The 16,727-nt window shown below is 62.3% G+C and overlaps 1 protein-coding gene across 1 annotated transcript; it reads left to right on the top strand.

Annotated features, from left to right (window-relative positions):
- The first annotated feature begins 3,539 nt into the window (after positions 1 to 3,539).
- Positions 3,540 to 15,185, top strand: CSRNP1 (cysteine and serine rich nuclear protein 1). Its single transcript, XM_055135126.1, has 5 exons — positions 3,540 to 3,701; positions 10,129 to 10,387; positions 12,257 to 12,516; positions 12,937 to 13,230; positions 13,354 to 15,185. Exons 2-5 carry the CDS (start codon positions 10,174 to 10,176, stop codon positions 14,332 to 14,334), a joined length of 1,749 nt encoding a protein of 582 aa, XP_054991101.1. The 5' UTR covers positions 3,540 to 3,701; positions 10,129 to 10,173; the 3' UTR covers positions 14,335 to 15,185.
- The last annotated feature ends 1,542 nt before the right edge of the window (positions 15,186 to 16,727 follow it).

The following is a 16,727-nucleotide window of genomic DNA, read 5'->3' as shown; positions in this document are numbered from 1 at the left end:
GCCTCTGCGGCAGGGCATTCCCTTTTGTTCTGTCTCCTTTTGGGTGCTGTAGTTTGCAATGGAGGTATTGAGTGGCCTTCGTGTTCGGTCTATGGTCTACTTTCAGCACGCATCTTTCAACCTAAATGGGTCCTCCCAACATCCTCTACTTGGTGTTCTCTTCTCTATCCCAGCTGCCTTTTCCCCCAGCACGTGAGGCCAGTTTCTAAGCTATGGGGCAGACCATCTGGTCCTTATCTCTACTACTCTTGGGTGTTAGTCTCCCATTCTGTTACTTTATATTCCACAGATTAGTGCGATCTTTCTATGTCTGTCTCTCTCTTTCTGACTCATTTCACTTAATATGATATTTTCCATGTTAATCACATATATGCAAATTTCATGACTTCATCTTTTCTAATAGCTGCATAGTATTCCATTGTGCAAATGTACCAAAGTCATCTGTTTTTGGGCACTTCAGTTTTTTCCATATTTTGCTATTGTAAATAGTGCTGCAATGAACATATAAGTGCAGATGTCACTTCTACTATACCTTTTTTGCCTCTCCGGGATATATTCCCAGGTGTGGTATTGCTGGGTCAAATGGGAGCTCAATTTCTAATTTTTTGAGAATCGTCCATATTGTTTTCCAAAAGGGCTGAACCAGTTGGCATTCCCACCAACAGTGAAGGAGAGTCCCTTTCTCCCCACATCCACGCCAACACCGGTTGCTTTTGTTCTTTTGGATGTGGGGTGCAGCACATTCTTGCAAACTGACACAAGAATGGTAAAAGTGATCAACTTTTCTGGTCTGGCCTATCTTCTGCAAACTGGAAGCTTGAATTTGAGAGACTCCATTGGAGAAGACAAGGACAGAGAACTTGAACTCCACTGAAAGTCATAGGCATCCCATGTTTCCTGAGGACCTGGCCGGGGCATTCGAGGCAGCCAGGAAGAAGTGGGCAATGAAAGGATTTCCTAGGGTCCAGCCAGCAGTCTGGACCCAGCAGCTAGAGGGAGAGTGGGGGGGAGGGGTCCCTGAGGAGGTGGGGGTGGGGCACGTAGAGGCAGAGTCAGTTCTGCAGCCTTTAATCTCCCTCCTGAGCTCAGCCACGCCATGGCCTCCATGGCCTGGCTGTAGGTACTGACCCTTCCAGTTCCTGCTCCCCCATCTCTTCAACTCCAGCTCTCTGTATCTACATGCGTGTTCTGGTATGCCTATTCCATAGGTATAGCATCCACAGGCACACAGCCCCTCTGCCTTGCCACTGCTCACAGTGGCTGGAGGCCAGCATCCTGGGAAGTCAGATGCACAGGCCCCACCGGACCATGGCTGACAGCCCAGGGAGAGCACACACACACACACACACACACACACACACACACACACACACACACACACAGCACCCAGTGGAGACAGAGGTGCAGGAGAGTTGGAGCTGGGGCTGGGTGAGAGCTTGGTCAGACATGGAAGGGAAGACAGAGGCCCCCAGCTCTGAAGGTCCCCTGAGTTGAGACTCCATCCTGAGGGACCCCCCAGCTGGCCCTCCTCCTACACACCCGGCTGCCTCTGAGGCCTCCTGGAAGGAGCTGCTGGGGCTCCCCACAACCTTCTCTTCCTGCCCGAGCCCCTCTACACACACCTGGGACCCAAGGGGGCCCTTTTCACCAGCTGCTCCAGCCCAAGGCCATCTGAGGCAAGAGTCTCCCAATCCGCACCTGGAAGAAGGAAGGGCCAAGAAGCCTGTGCGGGCCAGGCCAGTCCTATGGCCTCCAACTAGGACCTGCAAGGAAGGACCCAGAATGTAGCCAGAGCTGGGGGGAGGGTCAGCGCTCTGCTGGAGGCGGTGCATGCAGTCCCTGCAGCCCTAGGACTGCGCTAGGGAGGGGCAGAAAGGCATTTCAGGCGGGGAGCTGCAGGGCCAGGTGTGGGGGTAGTGGAGGCTGGGGAGAGGGGGAAGGTGGGTGGGTTACTACAGAGCACGGAGACACTGAGGCCTTGACCCCAAGTCCCGTAAGGTCTGGTGGGCGCGAAGGCAGTAGTGGGCTTTTCCTGTCTTTGTTTGTTTGGTTTTGGGTCACACCTAGTGATGCTCAGGGGTCACTTCTGGCTCATGCACTCAGGAATTACTCCTGGCGGTGCTTGGGGGAACATATGGGATGCTGGGAATCAAACCGGGTGGGCCGCGTGCAAGGCAAACGCCCTACCCGCTGTGCTATTGCTGCAGCCCCTTTCCTGAGAACTTTTACATTGCTTATACTCTTTATTTTTGGGTTTGGGGGCCACACCCAGCAGCGCTCAGGGCTTACTCCTGGCTGGGCACTCCTGGCAGGCTCGGGGAATCCAACCGGGGCGGTCTCGCGCGCAAGGCAAGCTCCCTGTCCGCCGAACTATCGCTTACATTCCCAATATTTCAAACGTAATTTTCATAATTTTTTTTTTTTTTTTTTTTTTTGCTTTTTGGGTCTCACCCGGCGATGCACAGGGTTTACTCCTGGCTTTGCACTCAGGAGTTACTCCTGGCGGTGCTCAGGGGACCATATGGGATGCTGGGGATCGAACCCGGGTCGGCCGCGTGCAAGGCAAACGCCCTACCCGCTGTGCTATCGCTCCAGCCCCAATTTTCATAATTTTATATTTAAGGAAGGGGCGTGTGGGAGGCAGGCTGGGGCTAGCTGAGGTCTCAGACCCGTGGTCGTGGGCTTCTGCCGTCTCTGGCCCATGGGCAAGAGATGCGGGCTGGGCCCCCTAGGACCTCTTTGCCCTCTCCCAACGCGACCACCCCCAACCCCAGGCTCGTCTCGGTCTTCAGTAGATTTTGCGATGGGGAGGGGAGGGCTCAGGGAGGGGGTCAGGGCGGGCAGGTTCAGATCCGATTACGGTAGAGTGCAGCGGGTGGGGCAGTGGGGGCGAGCGAGGCGTGTCCCCCGCCCCGCTCCGCCACTTTCTCGGCCGCCCGCTGGCCTTCGGGGAGGCTGCGCGCCATTCCGGGCCTCAGTTTGCCCATCCGTAAGCCGGGGCTGCCGGGTGTCTGTGGGGGTGTGTGCGTAGGCAGCGACTTTGGGACCCCGCGTCCGGAGCGCGAGAGGGCGCCGGACAGCCGGGCGCGGAGGGCGGAGTGCGACCGCGGGGGTCAGAGTCCAGCAAGAGGCGCCGCCGCCGCCGCCGCCGCCGCCGCGCCAGCTCCCGGCTGCCGCGGGGGAGCGCGCCAGAGACGGGGCGGGACCTCCTCCCGGGGGCGTGGCCTGTGAGCGGCCCGGCCTACGTCAGCGCCGCGAGTCCCGGAGTTTTCCACTGCCGGGGGGCGGGGCGCGGCCGCAGGAGGGGCGGGGCCTCCGCACCGGGGCGTGGCCGGAGTGGGCGTGGCCGGAGGGGGCCCGGCCGACGTCAGCGCCGCGAGTCCCGGAGTTTTCTGCTGCCGGGGGCGGGGCGGGGAGGGCCGGGGCTGAGGGGCGGGGCCTCAGTGCCGGGGGCGGGGCCGGCGAGGGCCCGGCCGACGTCGGCGCCGCGAGTCCCGGAGTTTTCCACTGCCGGGGGGCGGGGCGGTGGGCGGGGCCGCGCGCAGCCAGTCTCCCGCCGCCGCCGCTGCCGGACGCGCAGAGCGTGGGGTGGCAGGGCCCGCGGCGGCCGGCCGAGTGAGCGCAGGGTCGCGGTGCGGGGGCCCGTGCCCCGCCACGACGCGGCTCGTGTTTGCTGCCCTTTCTGAGCGCCCGGATCGCAGGTGAGCGCCGTGGGCCGCCGGGCCCCGCCGGACAGTCGCGACTTTGGGGAGGGGGCGTGCGGCGCGGGCGGTGGTCCTTGCCCCCTGCGGACCCTACCGTTTGGCCCCCGCTCTGCCAAGCCCGAGCGGACGCCGTGTGGGTGCGCAGCGCCTCGGGAGCCCGGACTCTGCGTCTCCACGGTGGGACGAAGGGGTTGGGGGCGACGACGGGTCCAGGAGCCGCTCCGGTTTCGCGCTCTGGTGCCCGCGACCCCCCTCCCCGAAGTTCCCCCGGGAAGTGGCGGCGACCCCCACTCCGAGCCCCGTGGCGGGCGGCAGCCGAGCCCCGTGTGCGTGCTCGGGCTGGGGGGCGACGCGGGCACGGGCGCGCATCCGCGGGGCGAGTTTCCTTTTGACCCAGTTGCCGGAGAACTTTTGAGAAGTTCCTCGCGTGGCCGGGGCAGGTGACATTTGTCGCCTTCCTCGCCGGGCGCCCTGCCGGCGAGCGGGGAGCGGGCCCGCGGCGCGTGCCGGGCGCCCCCACTGGGCGGGGGTCGGGGCGGCAGGGGAGGCCCGGCCGGGAGTCGCCGACCCCGGGAGCGGGGTGGGTGGGGGGAGGGAGGGATTGTGTCGTGCGCTCGCTCACCTGTTTGTCAGACACCGTCACACGCGGAGGCCACCGCCGTGAGTCACGGGGGCCAGCGGCGCGGGCCACCCGCGGGCACTCGTAGGCCCTGTGTCCCACGCGCGCGCTTCCTCCGGGTCCTCAGTTTCCCCTCCCCGGGGGCCTCTCCGCCGGCCCACGTCGCGGCAGCAGTCACACACTTAGTCACTCCTCTGCGCTGGCACAGTCACAGCCAGAGCCCACATTCCTGACACACAGGGTCCCCACCCCTCCCCGGCTCCGCTGCCCACCCACCCACACCTCCACCGCCGGGCCTCGCAGCTCATCACCTCGCCCCCGAAGCCGTGACCTCACGGCCCTCCCGGGGAGGTCACCGAGGCCGGCCCCCTTCCTCCGGGGGCCCTGCTGCTGTCACTGTCAGCTCTCACCTAGCCCGTCACACCCCCTCCACTCCCGGTGCTGAGCCATCTTTTTAAAATGCAAATCTGGCCCTGCCCCTCCCTCCTTACACCCGCGGCGGCTTCCTGTGCCCTCCGGCTAGCGCCTGCCTCCCCGCCCGGCCCCGGCCGCCCCGGTCCGGCCGCCCCTCCCCCCTCCGCTCCGGCTCTGCCGGCTCCCGGGAACTCCTCCTCCTCCTCCATCCCTTCCTGGGAGAGACCTGCCCGCTGCCCGCGCCTCCCCGCCTCTAACTGTACTCTCCTCCTCCCCGCCCCGGTCCCCAGCTGCCTGGCTCGCGCCCTGCACTCTCCCGGGCAGGGCGCAGCGCTGGGCCTGTCATCGACCTAATAAGCGCTCGTTGAAGGAATGAATGAATGACCCCGAAGGGGAGGCCTCTCAGGTGGAGGAAGCTGTTGCCGTCAGGTGCGATTTCCCTTCTGCTGGAACAAATGCTCCCTGGACCAGCGGGCCTTTGGCACCCACCCAGGCCCTGGCCCCTGGGGGCCAAGTCAGGGGAGCCGGCCCCCTCCCCCGAGATCCCTGGTGGCGTCAGCGCAGGGCGTTGGGTGTTCCGCGGCTTTCTGTGTGCCCTCTCTGGCCTGTCCAGGCTCTCTCGGCAGCCAGTCCCATTTGAGGATGGTGGGAGAACTTAGGGCTCGCCTCTCCTGGGGGGTCACGTGACCCCAAGTATTGGGGAGAGCTGACCTCCGCCTGGCCACAGCCTGGGGCTCTGAGGCTAAAGGACACATTCTCCAGATTCCAGGAGGAGGGTGGAGGCAGCTGAGGGTGCCCCCTCCCCAGTACCAGCTTGGGCTGGGGGCTGGGGGCACTGAGAATGGGGGGGGGGGCTTGCATAGGGGGTGGGAAAGAGCCCGCTGCTGCCCAGCAAGTCTGTGTGTGTCCGGTGTCAGAGTGAGGTGGTCCTCCCCATGTCCAATTGGTGGTGGGGAGCGGCCCCCTGGCCCTGAGCTGTCCTGGCTGGAGTGTGGCCCGATTCTCCAGGGCCCAGGCAGATCCCGGAAGAAGCCCGGTGCTCTGACTCAGGGCCTGTCTCCAGGGCTCCTTGGGGGTGTGGTATTTCTGTCTGAGCCAGCTCCTGGGAATTGCTTTTCCTTCCTCCAGGACCCCGGGAGGGGGGCTGTGCTCACCCTGGGAACGGAGCCACGGCCCGGATCCTGATTCCTGGGGAGCTGCTGAGGGCCCCTCCCCCACCCTCTGACTCACTGTCTGACGCTTTTCTTGGCCGCTTTCGCGATCTTTCATTCCCTTTTTCTGACTTGGCCTCTTCTGGCTGCATCTTTTGGTCTCATCTTCTGCCTCAGCCTCTGGATTCCTAGGTGGGACGGATGGACGGTCAGTCGGTCAGTGGGATATGAGGTCTTGAGGTTCTTTCTCCTGCCCCCCCCCCCCACGCCTTGGAATGGAGTTTCTCATTTCATTCCAGATCTGCACACCCCTCGTGGGTCCGTGCAGCCTGGCAGGCCTCCAGGGGTCCCTATCTGCCCCCCACCCCCTCAGCTCTCGTTCTGCAGGCCTGTCCGAGGCACAGCGGGGGTGGGGGGAGAAGGGGGTCTGGCATGCCACTGCTTCTCTGCAGCGGTGCACTCTGGGGCAACAGGGAGCCTTCCGAGGTGCCACCTGCCCACTGCCTCAGCTTCCCCCTCCTGCCGCAGACACCCTCTTCTGGGTCCCCTTCCTTTCCCAACTTCTGGTGCAAGGGCAGAAATAGAGCTTGGTGGGTCGGGTGCTGGCCTTGCACCAGTCCCATCCTCTGTATCACATGTGGCCCTCCTTGCCCCTCCTGGAGTAGTCCCTGAGCATCCCCAGGTGTGAATCCCAAACCAAAACCAGTTTGGGATTCAGCCCTCTGGTGCGGAATGGGGGTGGGGGTGGGGTGCAGTGGTCACACCCCTACTTTCTCAGTAACTGGCAGAGACCCTCAGCTGGACTTGAGGGAGCTGCTCCCAGGAAGCCCAGGCAGGACCAGGATTTGTTTGTTTGTTTATTGGCTCTGGGGCTCACTCTTGGCTCTTCATTCAGGGATCACTCCGGGGAGTATACTGGCAAGGCAACCGCGTCCCCACTGTACTGTCGCTTCAGTCCCAAGATCAGGATTTTTTCTTTTCTTTTTTTTTTTTTTTAAGATCAAGAATTGTGATGGGGAAGTCAAGGTGAGGGGTTGCGGGTGGGGCGGGCATCCATAGGGAAGGTGGGCTGGGTTCCAGCTTGTTCAAAGGTGAGCAGGTCAGGGCCGGCGAGGGAACTGCAAGTTCAGCTGGAGGATAGGCAGAGGGCGGGTGGGGAGAGAGTGGAGGGGAGACAGTGAGTGGCCAGGCCTGCTTTAGCCGCTCCTGGAATTCTGGACTTGATCCTAAGGGCAAGCTTCCCTGTGCTGTGCTCGGCTGGGGAGTGATTCTGAGCCTGGGTGTGGCAGGTGACTTGGTTTAATAAGATCACACCTGCTGCCCAGTAAAGATTGGGTGTGGGGAAGGGCAGAGCAGATGGGCCGGGCCAGGGGTCCTCGCAGGTGAAAGGTAATGAGCTTGAGCCTGAAGCCACACTGAGGGCCTAGAGCATTCGAACCTCACACCTATCCCGTGGCGAATTTGTGCAGTTGGAGACACCCAAGGCTCAGCTTAAAGGATTTCCAGATCCTGCATCTTGGGCCCCCCACCCCCACCCCACCAGACTTTCCGGTCCCTCCCCCTTCCATAGCCGCTCCTCCGACTAGTCCATGGTTGATAGGGGCCTGCCTCGCCCCAGCTGCAGTCAAGACAAGAGTGTGTGGGGGCTGGAGCGATAGCACAGCCGGTAGGTAGGGTGTTGGCCTTGCACGTGGCCAACACGGGTTCAAATCCCAGCATCCCATATGGTCCCCTGAGCACCGCCAGGAGTAATTCCTCAGTGCAGAGCCAGGAATGACCCCTGTGCATCACCGGGTGTGACCCAAAAAGAAAAAAAAAATAAAAAAGACGAGTGTGTGTCTTTGCATGCCGGTTGGGAGCATGTGCCCCTGAGTGTGTCCTTTCCACAAGGCAAATAACGCTCACTCACTAAGTGCTTATCACCATTCTAAGAATGGGACCAGCCAGTATCAACTCCTGTGAGCTTCCGCAGAGGTTTTTCAGACAGATCTCTGGAGAAACAGAGAGGGGAAGGAACTTTCTGAGGGTCACTCAGCACCCCCCCCACCCCCCCCCCACCCGCCAGTGGCCAATCTAGGTTTCACATGTGGTGGGCCATCTGGGTCCGCAGTGGAGTCTCTGAGTTCTGCTGGGGCACCCCCTCACCGTCCCCCAAGACTCTGCCTGGCCTTGTGTGCATGGCCTGAGTCAGGGTGAATTCCCGGGGCCAGGACAGGGCGCCAGGCTGTGGCTGGAGGGCGCGGGAGGGAGGAGTGGACCCGCCTGCAGATTTTCTGGCCAGTGGAGCTGGGTGGGTGGCATGCTGTTACTAAGATAGGGAACACAGGAAGGGGAACAGATGGCATGGGGTGGGGGTGGGGGACAGGCAGGGGTTCAGTTTGGGGGCCTGTGGAATTTGGTTTCTAGGGGACAGCTTGGGAGCACCTCCCAGCAGGCACGAGAGTGGGGGGGGGGCTGTATCACAGACTCACGGGCAGGCAAGTAGGGGAGCATCCTGTAAGTTGTGTCTCGAATTTGGGAAAGGATGGGGCTCTCCCAGCAGGCCTGCGCTGGTGACGAGATTCGGGGCTTGGGACTGTACGGGTGTGTCTGGGAGTCTCCATGTATGCACCCCACTTGCTGGGTCATGAGCCCCCCATCTCTGGAGACAGCCTGCAGGTCAGCTGGAAGCTGGCTTGTTTTTGTTTGTGGTTTGACCCTGGGAAGGGGGTGCTAAGCCTAGAAACTACCCGCTCAGAAGCCCCCGGAAACACCTGTGCCTGCTCTTCCCCACACCCCTCCCCCCTCCACCGGACCTGCCTGCAGCCTGTGCGCAAGGAGGGGGTGACAGGGAAGGAGGGGTTCTCCCCCCCCTCCCCCTCCCTCCCCCCGCCCAGTGGCCACCCGAGAGGGGCTGTGCTGGGCCCCCTTTCACCCTGCTAGTCTCTCAGGGACCTGGGGGTCCCAGCGCACCCTGGAGGACTCCAGCTTGCATGAGGGGCCTGGGGGGGTTGGAAAGGACACCTGAGCAGAGGAGACCCAGAGCCTTCTGGTTCGTTTTTCCTGTTCTCTCTCGTTTCCTGTGATGGCCTGAGGTGGGGGAGGGGCTCCCTGCACCGGGCCTCTGCACCGGTTCCCCTTCCTTCTGGGGGCCCGGCCGCAGGACAGGGCAGAGACCAGAGGAGGCAGAGGTAGTGCACTCAGCCTTTAGGATGGGGGCCAGAGCAGTGGGGGGGCTGTTCTTTTTTTTTTCCCAAAGCATTTACCGGAAGGGGCCCGAGTCCCCTAACTTGGATGTGCCCCCCCAGCCTGTAGGGATCTGGTTGCATCTTTGGGGTTGTGGGAGGTGGGAGCTTAGCCCCTCCAGGGGGGAGACTGTGGCATATCCCGGGCACTCTGCCGCCCACGTGTCGGTGGGGCTGTTTCACTGGAAACCATTTATTTCCATTTGAAGTTCTTTTGGACAGACAGGGTCAGCCGAGGCTGGGATTTTTAAGATCAGGCAACTGAGAGCCTGGATGGCCTTGGTTTCCCCCTTTCACCCCGCCCCCCTCCCTCGCCCCGGGGATTTCTGCGGGTGGGGGGTTTCTGAGGGAAAGTCTGATGCTCCCTCGCAGGGAGGGGCTGGGACTCTGGAATGAGGGTGGGGGCCAAGTCAAGGCCAGGCCCTTCCCCCACCCGCCGAGAGGGGCCCCGTGTGGGGGTGTGCAGGGAGGGGGTGGTGGTGGCGGTGTGGTGTGGTGTGGTGCGGGGCTGTGCGGTCGACTCTGCACAGGCAGACGCACAGATGCGAGCAGTGTGAATCATCCAGCCTGTGAGTCAGCCCAGGATTCCTGCCGGGGAGTGACATGGGCCGGGAGGTCTGGCAGCCCATCTGGCAGTCTGGGGCGTGCGGGTGTGGAGGTGGCTTGGAGGAGTCGCCGGGAAGGTGCCCTGCTCTGTCTTGGGAAGGAGTTGGGGGCCAGGGGAGGGGGTGGTTTCTGCACGTGCTAAGAGGTCGGGCCTGGGTAGAAGCCTGGGGAGAAGCCTGGGGAGAAGGGGGGGGGTAGGGGGGTGGGGGTTCGGAGGTGGGGTGGGCGAGGCCTGGGAGGCCCAGGCCTGGGAGGCCCAGGCCTGGGAGGCCCAGGCCTGGGAGGCCCTGGAGGCCCGGGAGGCCGTGCCTGCAAGCCCACCTTGGTGCGGGCGGGGGGGCGGGGCTGCCTGGGAGGGCGGGTGGAGGAAGATGGGAGCTCGATGCTGAGCACCCCTCTCCCTGCTGCAGGTACAGGCCCAAGGTCGTCTGCGGCCCCCACTGCGTCCCCGCGCCATGGCCGGGCTCCTGAAGAGGAAGTTTGACCAGCTGGACGAGGATTCCTCTTCACTGTGCTCGTCGTCCTCCTCACTGTGCTCCTCTGGTGGACACTCTCGCTCCTGCTCCCCGACCTCCTCCGTCCCCCTGGCCTGGGACTCGGACCAGGAGAGCCCCTGGGATCAAGTGCCCCTGCCTGTCCGTGACTTCTGCAGCTCCCCAAGTTTTACCCGTGAGTAGCCCTCTCGCCCAGGGACCCCCCACCCACCCCTCCTTTCTTCCTGAAGGTGACTTGAGGAGGTCCCCGGAGGTCGAGTCCCCGTAGCTTTAGCACTCGCACTGGTTCCCTCCTTGGCCACTTCCCCTAATACAGCGGTCACCAAGCAATGGCAACCTGCACTTGCCCGTGACCCAGGGATGCCCCGGCATACAGGACCTATGTCCAAGACGGCCCTGGGAGAGGTCTTTCCATCCTGGCCACGATGTTCCACTCCACGTTCCTTTCTCAGCTGGCTCTGGACTCCTGGGGGCCTGGCCCGCCGGCCAGTTTGGCTTGGCTGTGTCGGGATGGCCTGAACAGGTCTTTGCCCAGTGCGCCAGACCGTGTGACCCCAGACTGGCCGGAGGTGGAGCACACTGCTTCTCAGCCTCGTTTTATCAGCACGCCCTTCCCGCCAGCCCCAACCAACTTTGTGAGCTGTTTCTCTCCCTGATCTTCCCCTCACAACATACTAGTGTCCCAGATAGTGTTTGTGTATGTATGTATATTTCCATGTAGCACTGTCATCCCATTGTTCATCAGTTTGCTCGAGCGGGCACCAGTAACCTCTCCATTGTGAGACTTGTTACTATTTTTTGGCATATCGAATGCGCCACAGGTAGCTTGCCAGGCTCTGCCGTGCGGGCAGGATACTCTCGGTAGCTTGCCGGGCTCTCCGGGAGGGATGGAGGAATCGAACCCGAGTTGGCTGCATGCAAGTACTGTGCATAGAAAAAAAAAGCGATATTGGATTTCATTATCGAGGTTTTACTCTGCAAATACAAGAATGGCTTAATATAACATCCAATCAGGGTAATTTATCAAATCCTATGTCAGAAGGGGGGGGTATGTCTGCCCACTGTAGATGCTGAAAGAATATTTGATCAAATGTAACTTTCTAGATAAGCCCCTAGATAAAGAGAGGAATAAGTGAATTCTACCTTGAAGTGGTTTAAAAAAAAAAAATAAGTCCCCACCTCAAGCCAAGTGAGCGTTCTGTTTCATGAGAAAAATGCTAGAATCTTGACCACCAAGTCAAGCGCGGGATGGGGATGCCGTGTGTCCCCACAGCTGGTTAACATCACTCAAGGAGCACGAGCCACATGAGTTGGCAAAGAGGACAAACTGTTCCGTGCGGGAGACTGTGATCGGCAAATGGCCATTATTTACAGAGGGGCTGCCCCAGTCGGGTGTGAGTGGGAAACCCGCTGGAAGGGAATTCCTCCCGGGAGAGCGGCGGACCGGATGAGCACGCTAAGTGGAAATAGCTGGAATTGTCAGTATCCCACTGTTTTTCTGCTGGTTTCTTATGGTTCAGTCGTAAGCAAAGGCCGTCGAGGGAGGCCTGTTGCATGGTGCGGAAGCTCTCGAGTGGGAAGATGGGTATATCTTCGATTACATAAACCTGAGAAGCTGTTTAGTAAAATGCCATGAGCAAGAACAAAAGGCTGACATGTTTGCACAGAGAGGTGAGACAGACAGTCTGTGGCTCTCCAACAGAGAGCACGCCTACCCATCAATTGTGAAAAGGCTAGAAAACTATCCAGAGGCCCTGCAGTGCCTAATAAAGATGAGCAAGATGTTTAATCTTACCAGTGTGCTCCTTTCCGCGGGTAAATAACAATTAGCCCGTGTTGACATAGGTGTGGTGTTGGGTTTTACCAGCCCCTGATCCGGAGCTAGTCTGGCTCCTGAAAGGAACAGCCAGAGTTTCTTTCTGGCGAGGGGGGCGGGGGTGGAGGGGGCCGGGAAGAAGTGGAGTGAGGAGAGAGGCATTGGCTCCTTGCGCATTCCGCTGTGTCCCCAGAGAAGTGACGCGCTGTGTCCCCTCGCCCCCTCCAGCTCCGTCCATCCTGAGGCGGGCTTCTCGCAAGCGCCCCGGCCGAGTCGCCTTCGACGGCATCACCGTCTTCTACTTCGCCCGCTGCCAGGGCTTCACCAGTGTGCCCAGCCGCGGGGGCTGCACCCTGGGTATGGCCCCTCGCCACAGTGCCTGCCGCCACTTCTCCATGGCCGAGTTCACGCAGGAGCAAGCCCAGGCCCGGCAGGAGAAGCTCCGCCTCCGCTTGAAGGAGGAGAAGCTGGAGGTGCTGAGGTGGCAGGTAGGGACCCTGGTCTGCGCCTGCCAGCAGCTGCTCCGCCCTGGGGGGTGGGAGGGGTGGTGCACGGGCAGCGACGGCGGGCACAGCTTTGCCCCTTCTGTCGGGGGAGAAAGAGGCCCAAGGGGACGTGGGTGTGGGGTCGGGGGGCTGCCTTCTTGGTTACCCGCAGGGCAGGGCTGCTTGGGGGCGCTGTGGAAGGGCAGCCTCACAGGGGAGGGGGAGGGGCTCCAGAACTGGGAGGGACAGGGTTAGGAAATCCCTTTGCAAATGCCCCGAGGACAATGTCCTTGGCCGTGGCCGGGACTGTGGTATGCGCGGGGCCCAGCCCAGCGCCCGCTCACCGGGGGCGGTCCAGCTACAAGCTGACTGGGCACTCAGATCCTCACACCTGCTCTCGTCCCCTGCCCACCTGCCCCGCAGCAGCCCGACGCCGGGACGCCTCTGACGGTGGAGGCCATTGACGACGCCTCCGTGGAGGAGGACTTGGCCGTGGCCATGGCCGGTGGCCGGCTGGAGGAGATGACCTGCCTGAAGCCCTACCCGGCCCGGAAGCGGCGGGCCCTGCTGCGGGCCGCCGGGGTGCGGTGGATCGACCGGGAGGAGAAGCACGAGCTGCAGGCGCTGCGCCAGTCCCGGGAGGACTGCGGCTGCCGCTGCGACCGGGTCTGTGACCCCCAGACCTGCAGCTGCAGCCTGGCCGGCATCAAGTGCCAGGTGGGGGGCCCGCCCGGGCCGGCGGGGTGCGGGGCGGGGAGTCTGGGCTGGTGAACGCGGGGCGGCATTGCAGGTTGGGACTGCTGGCGACCCTCACGCCCGCCTCCCTCTCTCCCCCTGCAGATGGACCACACGGCCTTCCCCTGCGGCTGCTGCAAGGAGGGCTGCGAGAACCCCGAGGGCCGGGTGGAGTTCAACCAGGCGCGGGTGCAGACCCACTTCATCCACACCCTCACCCGCCTGCAGCTGGAGCAGGGGGCCGAGGGCGCCCAGGAGCAGGACGCCCCCGCCCAGGGCGCCCCGGCCAGCCCCGGGGAGCAGGCGCTGGCTCCCCCCACGTTCTCGCTGGCCAAGCCGCCGGGGGGCGGCGAGCTGGGCGACAGCAGCTGCAGCAGTGACATGACGGCCTCGTCCGCAGCGTCCGGCTCGAGCGAGGCCCTCGGCGGCCCCGGGCACCCGGCCCTGCCCGGCCCTGGCCTCCAGCCCGGCATGGATGATGACAGCCTGGCGCGCATCCTGAGCTTCAGTGACTCGGACCTGGGTGGGGAGGAGGATGACGAGGAGGACGACGGGGGAGTGGGGAACCTCGACAACCTCAGCTGCTTCCACCCCGCCGATTTCTTCGGCACTGGCGACCCCGGGGGCCTGGCCAGCTGGACCCACAGCTACTCGGGCCTTCCCGCGGGCCTCCTGGACGAAAACGCCAACCTCGATGCCAGCAGTTTCCTCAACAGTGGCCTGGCGTGCTCGGGAGGAGGCGGCCTCCCCGGCCCCTTGGGGCCGCCGGGCACGGACGCCGGCCACAGTAGCTCCGTGGACCTCAGCTTGTCCTCCTGCGACTCCTTGGAGCTGCTGCAGGCCCTGCCGGACTACAGCCTGGGCCCCCACCCCACCGCGCGGAAGGTGACCGACAGCCCTGACCACCTGGAGGCCCACCTCTTCCCCTTGCCCGCCTTCTCCCCGCCCAGCGACACCAGCACCTGCTTCCTGGAGTCCATCCTGGGCCTGTCGGAGCCGCCGGCCGACACCCTGGCCCCCCTCACGGACAGCCCGCTGCTGGAGGACCCCACCCTTGCACCACTGGTGGAGCCCGTGCCCGTGTGAGATCAGGGCCCTGTTGCTGTTTTGTTACTTGGGGGGGGGGGGGGCGGTTATCCCCTCTCTGAAGCCCTTGTGTAAAATTGGCTTCCCTCTCCTGGCTGATACGTTTTCATGCAACACTCGGGATTGATAGGATTTTTTTTTTTTTGTAACTGTACTGCCAGAGGGCGGGGGACTTCCCCTGGTAGCCCCTTACTCCCTCCATCCCCCCAGCCCGATCTCTTCCACGCCTATGGCACCTGCTCCCCTTGCTTCCCTGTGCCCTCCCCCGCCTCCCCCAGCCCCAGACCCCTGGGCGGTGGAATCCTCTGGACTGTGAAGACTATAATTTATTTCCATAATTTATTTGGAGACTAGGCAGATTAGCCTCCTCCCCTCCAGCTGGTGGGTAGTGTTGGGGTCAGGGTGGGGCAGAGGTCTCAGAGGCACCTCTCCCTGCAGCCCCTGTGGCTCCTGGCGGGGGGCTTCGGGGATATCCGTCATAGGACGGCTGAGCAGGGCTGAGCCGGCAGGTGGGGCCCCATGGTGGCAGGGCAGGGACTGGGCCATCGGGGCCCCTCCTATGGAGGGCTGCAGGCCCCCCAACCCTGCCCTGTCTGCTCCTGCGGCTCTGGAGCACTGAGCCCCGCCAGGACCCCACCCGGGTCCTTCCTTTGCTGAGACAGGCGTTCTGTGCCCCGACTCCAACCCCGCCCGCTCCCCGGTGCTGGATGGCTAATTTATTTGTGTTTCTGTGTCTGTGCCAAGAAGCCCAGCTCCGGGTCTGCCCCGCCCAGGAGGCTGACCAGGGCCCGGCTGCCTGTGGGCCCACCTGTACCCGAGCTTCCAGGTACCAATAAAGAGGCTCTTGTGAATGGTGTGGTCTGCTGTGGGGGCATCCGGCGGGCGACAGGGAGTCCACGAGGAGGGGTGGCCCTTCGCCCTCTGCAGGAAACGCCCCGGGTGAAGTGGGGTCAGGCATTGGGGGTCTTCTAAGACAAGGTGGTCAGCGGGGGTGGGACTCAGGTTCCCACTCCCCAGACTGATGTGGGTGGGCCCAGAGGCCACCTTAGGGGCGGTGGTGGGAGGCGGCAGGGGGTGCCCAGTGTGGGGCCCAGCCCGAGTCCCTGGGACCTCAGCACCTCAGCCACCTGCACCCCGCCAGACCTGTCTAACCCGTCCCTGCATCCTGGGCCACTGGCCAGAGGAGCCCAGAGGCTGTACCCTGCCCTAGGGGCCCCAGTTTGGGGGCCAAGGGAGGATGGTTGACCTAACCTTGAGGAATAATGAATCACACGTGTCCTGGGAGGAGGGACCCAAACAGAGACTTGATTTGGGTCTCCTTGCTCTGGTATTCCTGCGTGGGGGCCCCCTGACCTCGTCTAGATGGCAGCAATGCCACTGTCACCTCAGAATCTGGCTCATGGGGCCAGAGAGAGAGTACTAGGGGTAAGTGTTTGTCTTGCATGCGGCCGACCCATGTTCGATATCCGGCATCCCATTTGGTCCTCCGAGCACTGCCAGGAGTAACCCCTGAGCATTGCGAGGTTATCACCCCCCGACCGAAAAAAATCTGATTCTCGTGTCTGTACCACCTTCAGAAGACCTGTTCCTCAGTGTTGCAACTTCTGCTCTGTCCTGAAGTGGCTGTCACCCTTTACCTCTGGGTTTCTTAGCCAGTGACAGCCTGGCGCCGTAGGGTGGGTTTCTAGGGTCCTTCGCTATTGGGAAGTCCCCTCTCATTGGGACTTTGTAGAAATGCTTCAGCAGGGCTGGAGCGATAGCACAGCTGGTAGGGCGTTTGCCTTACACGGACTGACCCGGGTTCGATTCCCAGCATCCCATATGGTCCCCTGAGCACTGCCAGGGGTAATTCCTGAGTGCAGAGCCAGGAGTGACCCAAAAAGCAAAAAAAAAAAAGAAAAGAAAAGAAAAGAAATGCTTCAGCAAACACTGTTCCCAGTCCGAGTCTCACTGGACCCGGTCCGCCTGCCCTGGCAGGGCCACAGGCTCGTTTGACCTTTTAGGTGGGTTTTTTCTTTTCTTTGTGTTTTTCATCATTTTTAAATTAATGAAGACAAGTTAGGCAACAGATGTGTGACTAAGGCCCTGTCCTTGACAGCGTTGGTCTCCAGATAGCGAACTGTCCCTTGAAACAAACTTTGCCAGCACACACTGTCAGGGAGGTCCCAGAGAGGGGCAGTAACCTGGACACAGTGCCAGACCCTTGACTCATCCCTAGAAGCCCCCTCCCCACCCCACGACTGGCAGCAGGTCACACAAACCAGACTCCAGCAAGGAGGCAGCTCTCGAGGGCAGCCGGGGCCCTCGTCTGAGGTTGCCCACGGCGTCTCCGAACGTGCCATCATCTTGGCCTTCTGCTCGTGCTGTTTTTTCACTTGATACCCGTGTGCCTC

The sequence above is a fragment of the Sorex araneus genome, chromosome 4 (assembly GCF_027595985.1).
Source record: "Sorex araneus isolate mSorAra2 chromosome 4, mSorAra2.pri, whole genome shotgun sequence".
Classification (NCBI taxonomy): Eukaryota; Metazoa; Chordata; class Mammalia; order Eulipotyphla; family Soricidae; genus Sorex; species Sorex araneus.
This window is presented reverse-complemented; position numbering and strand designations above follow the sequence as displayed.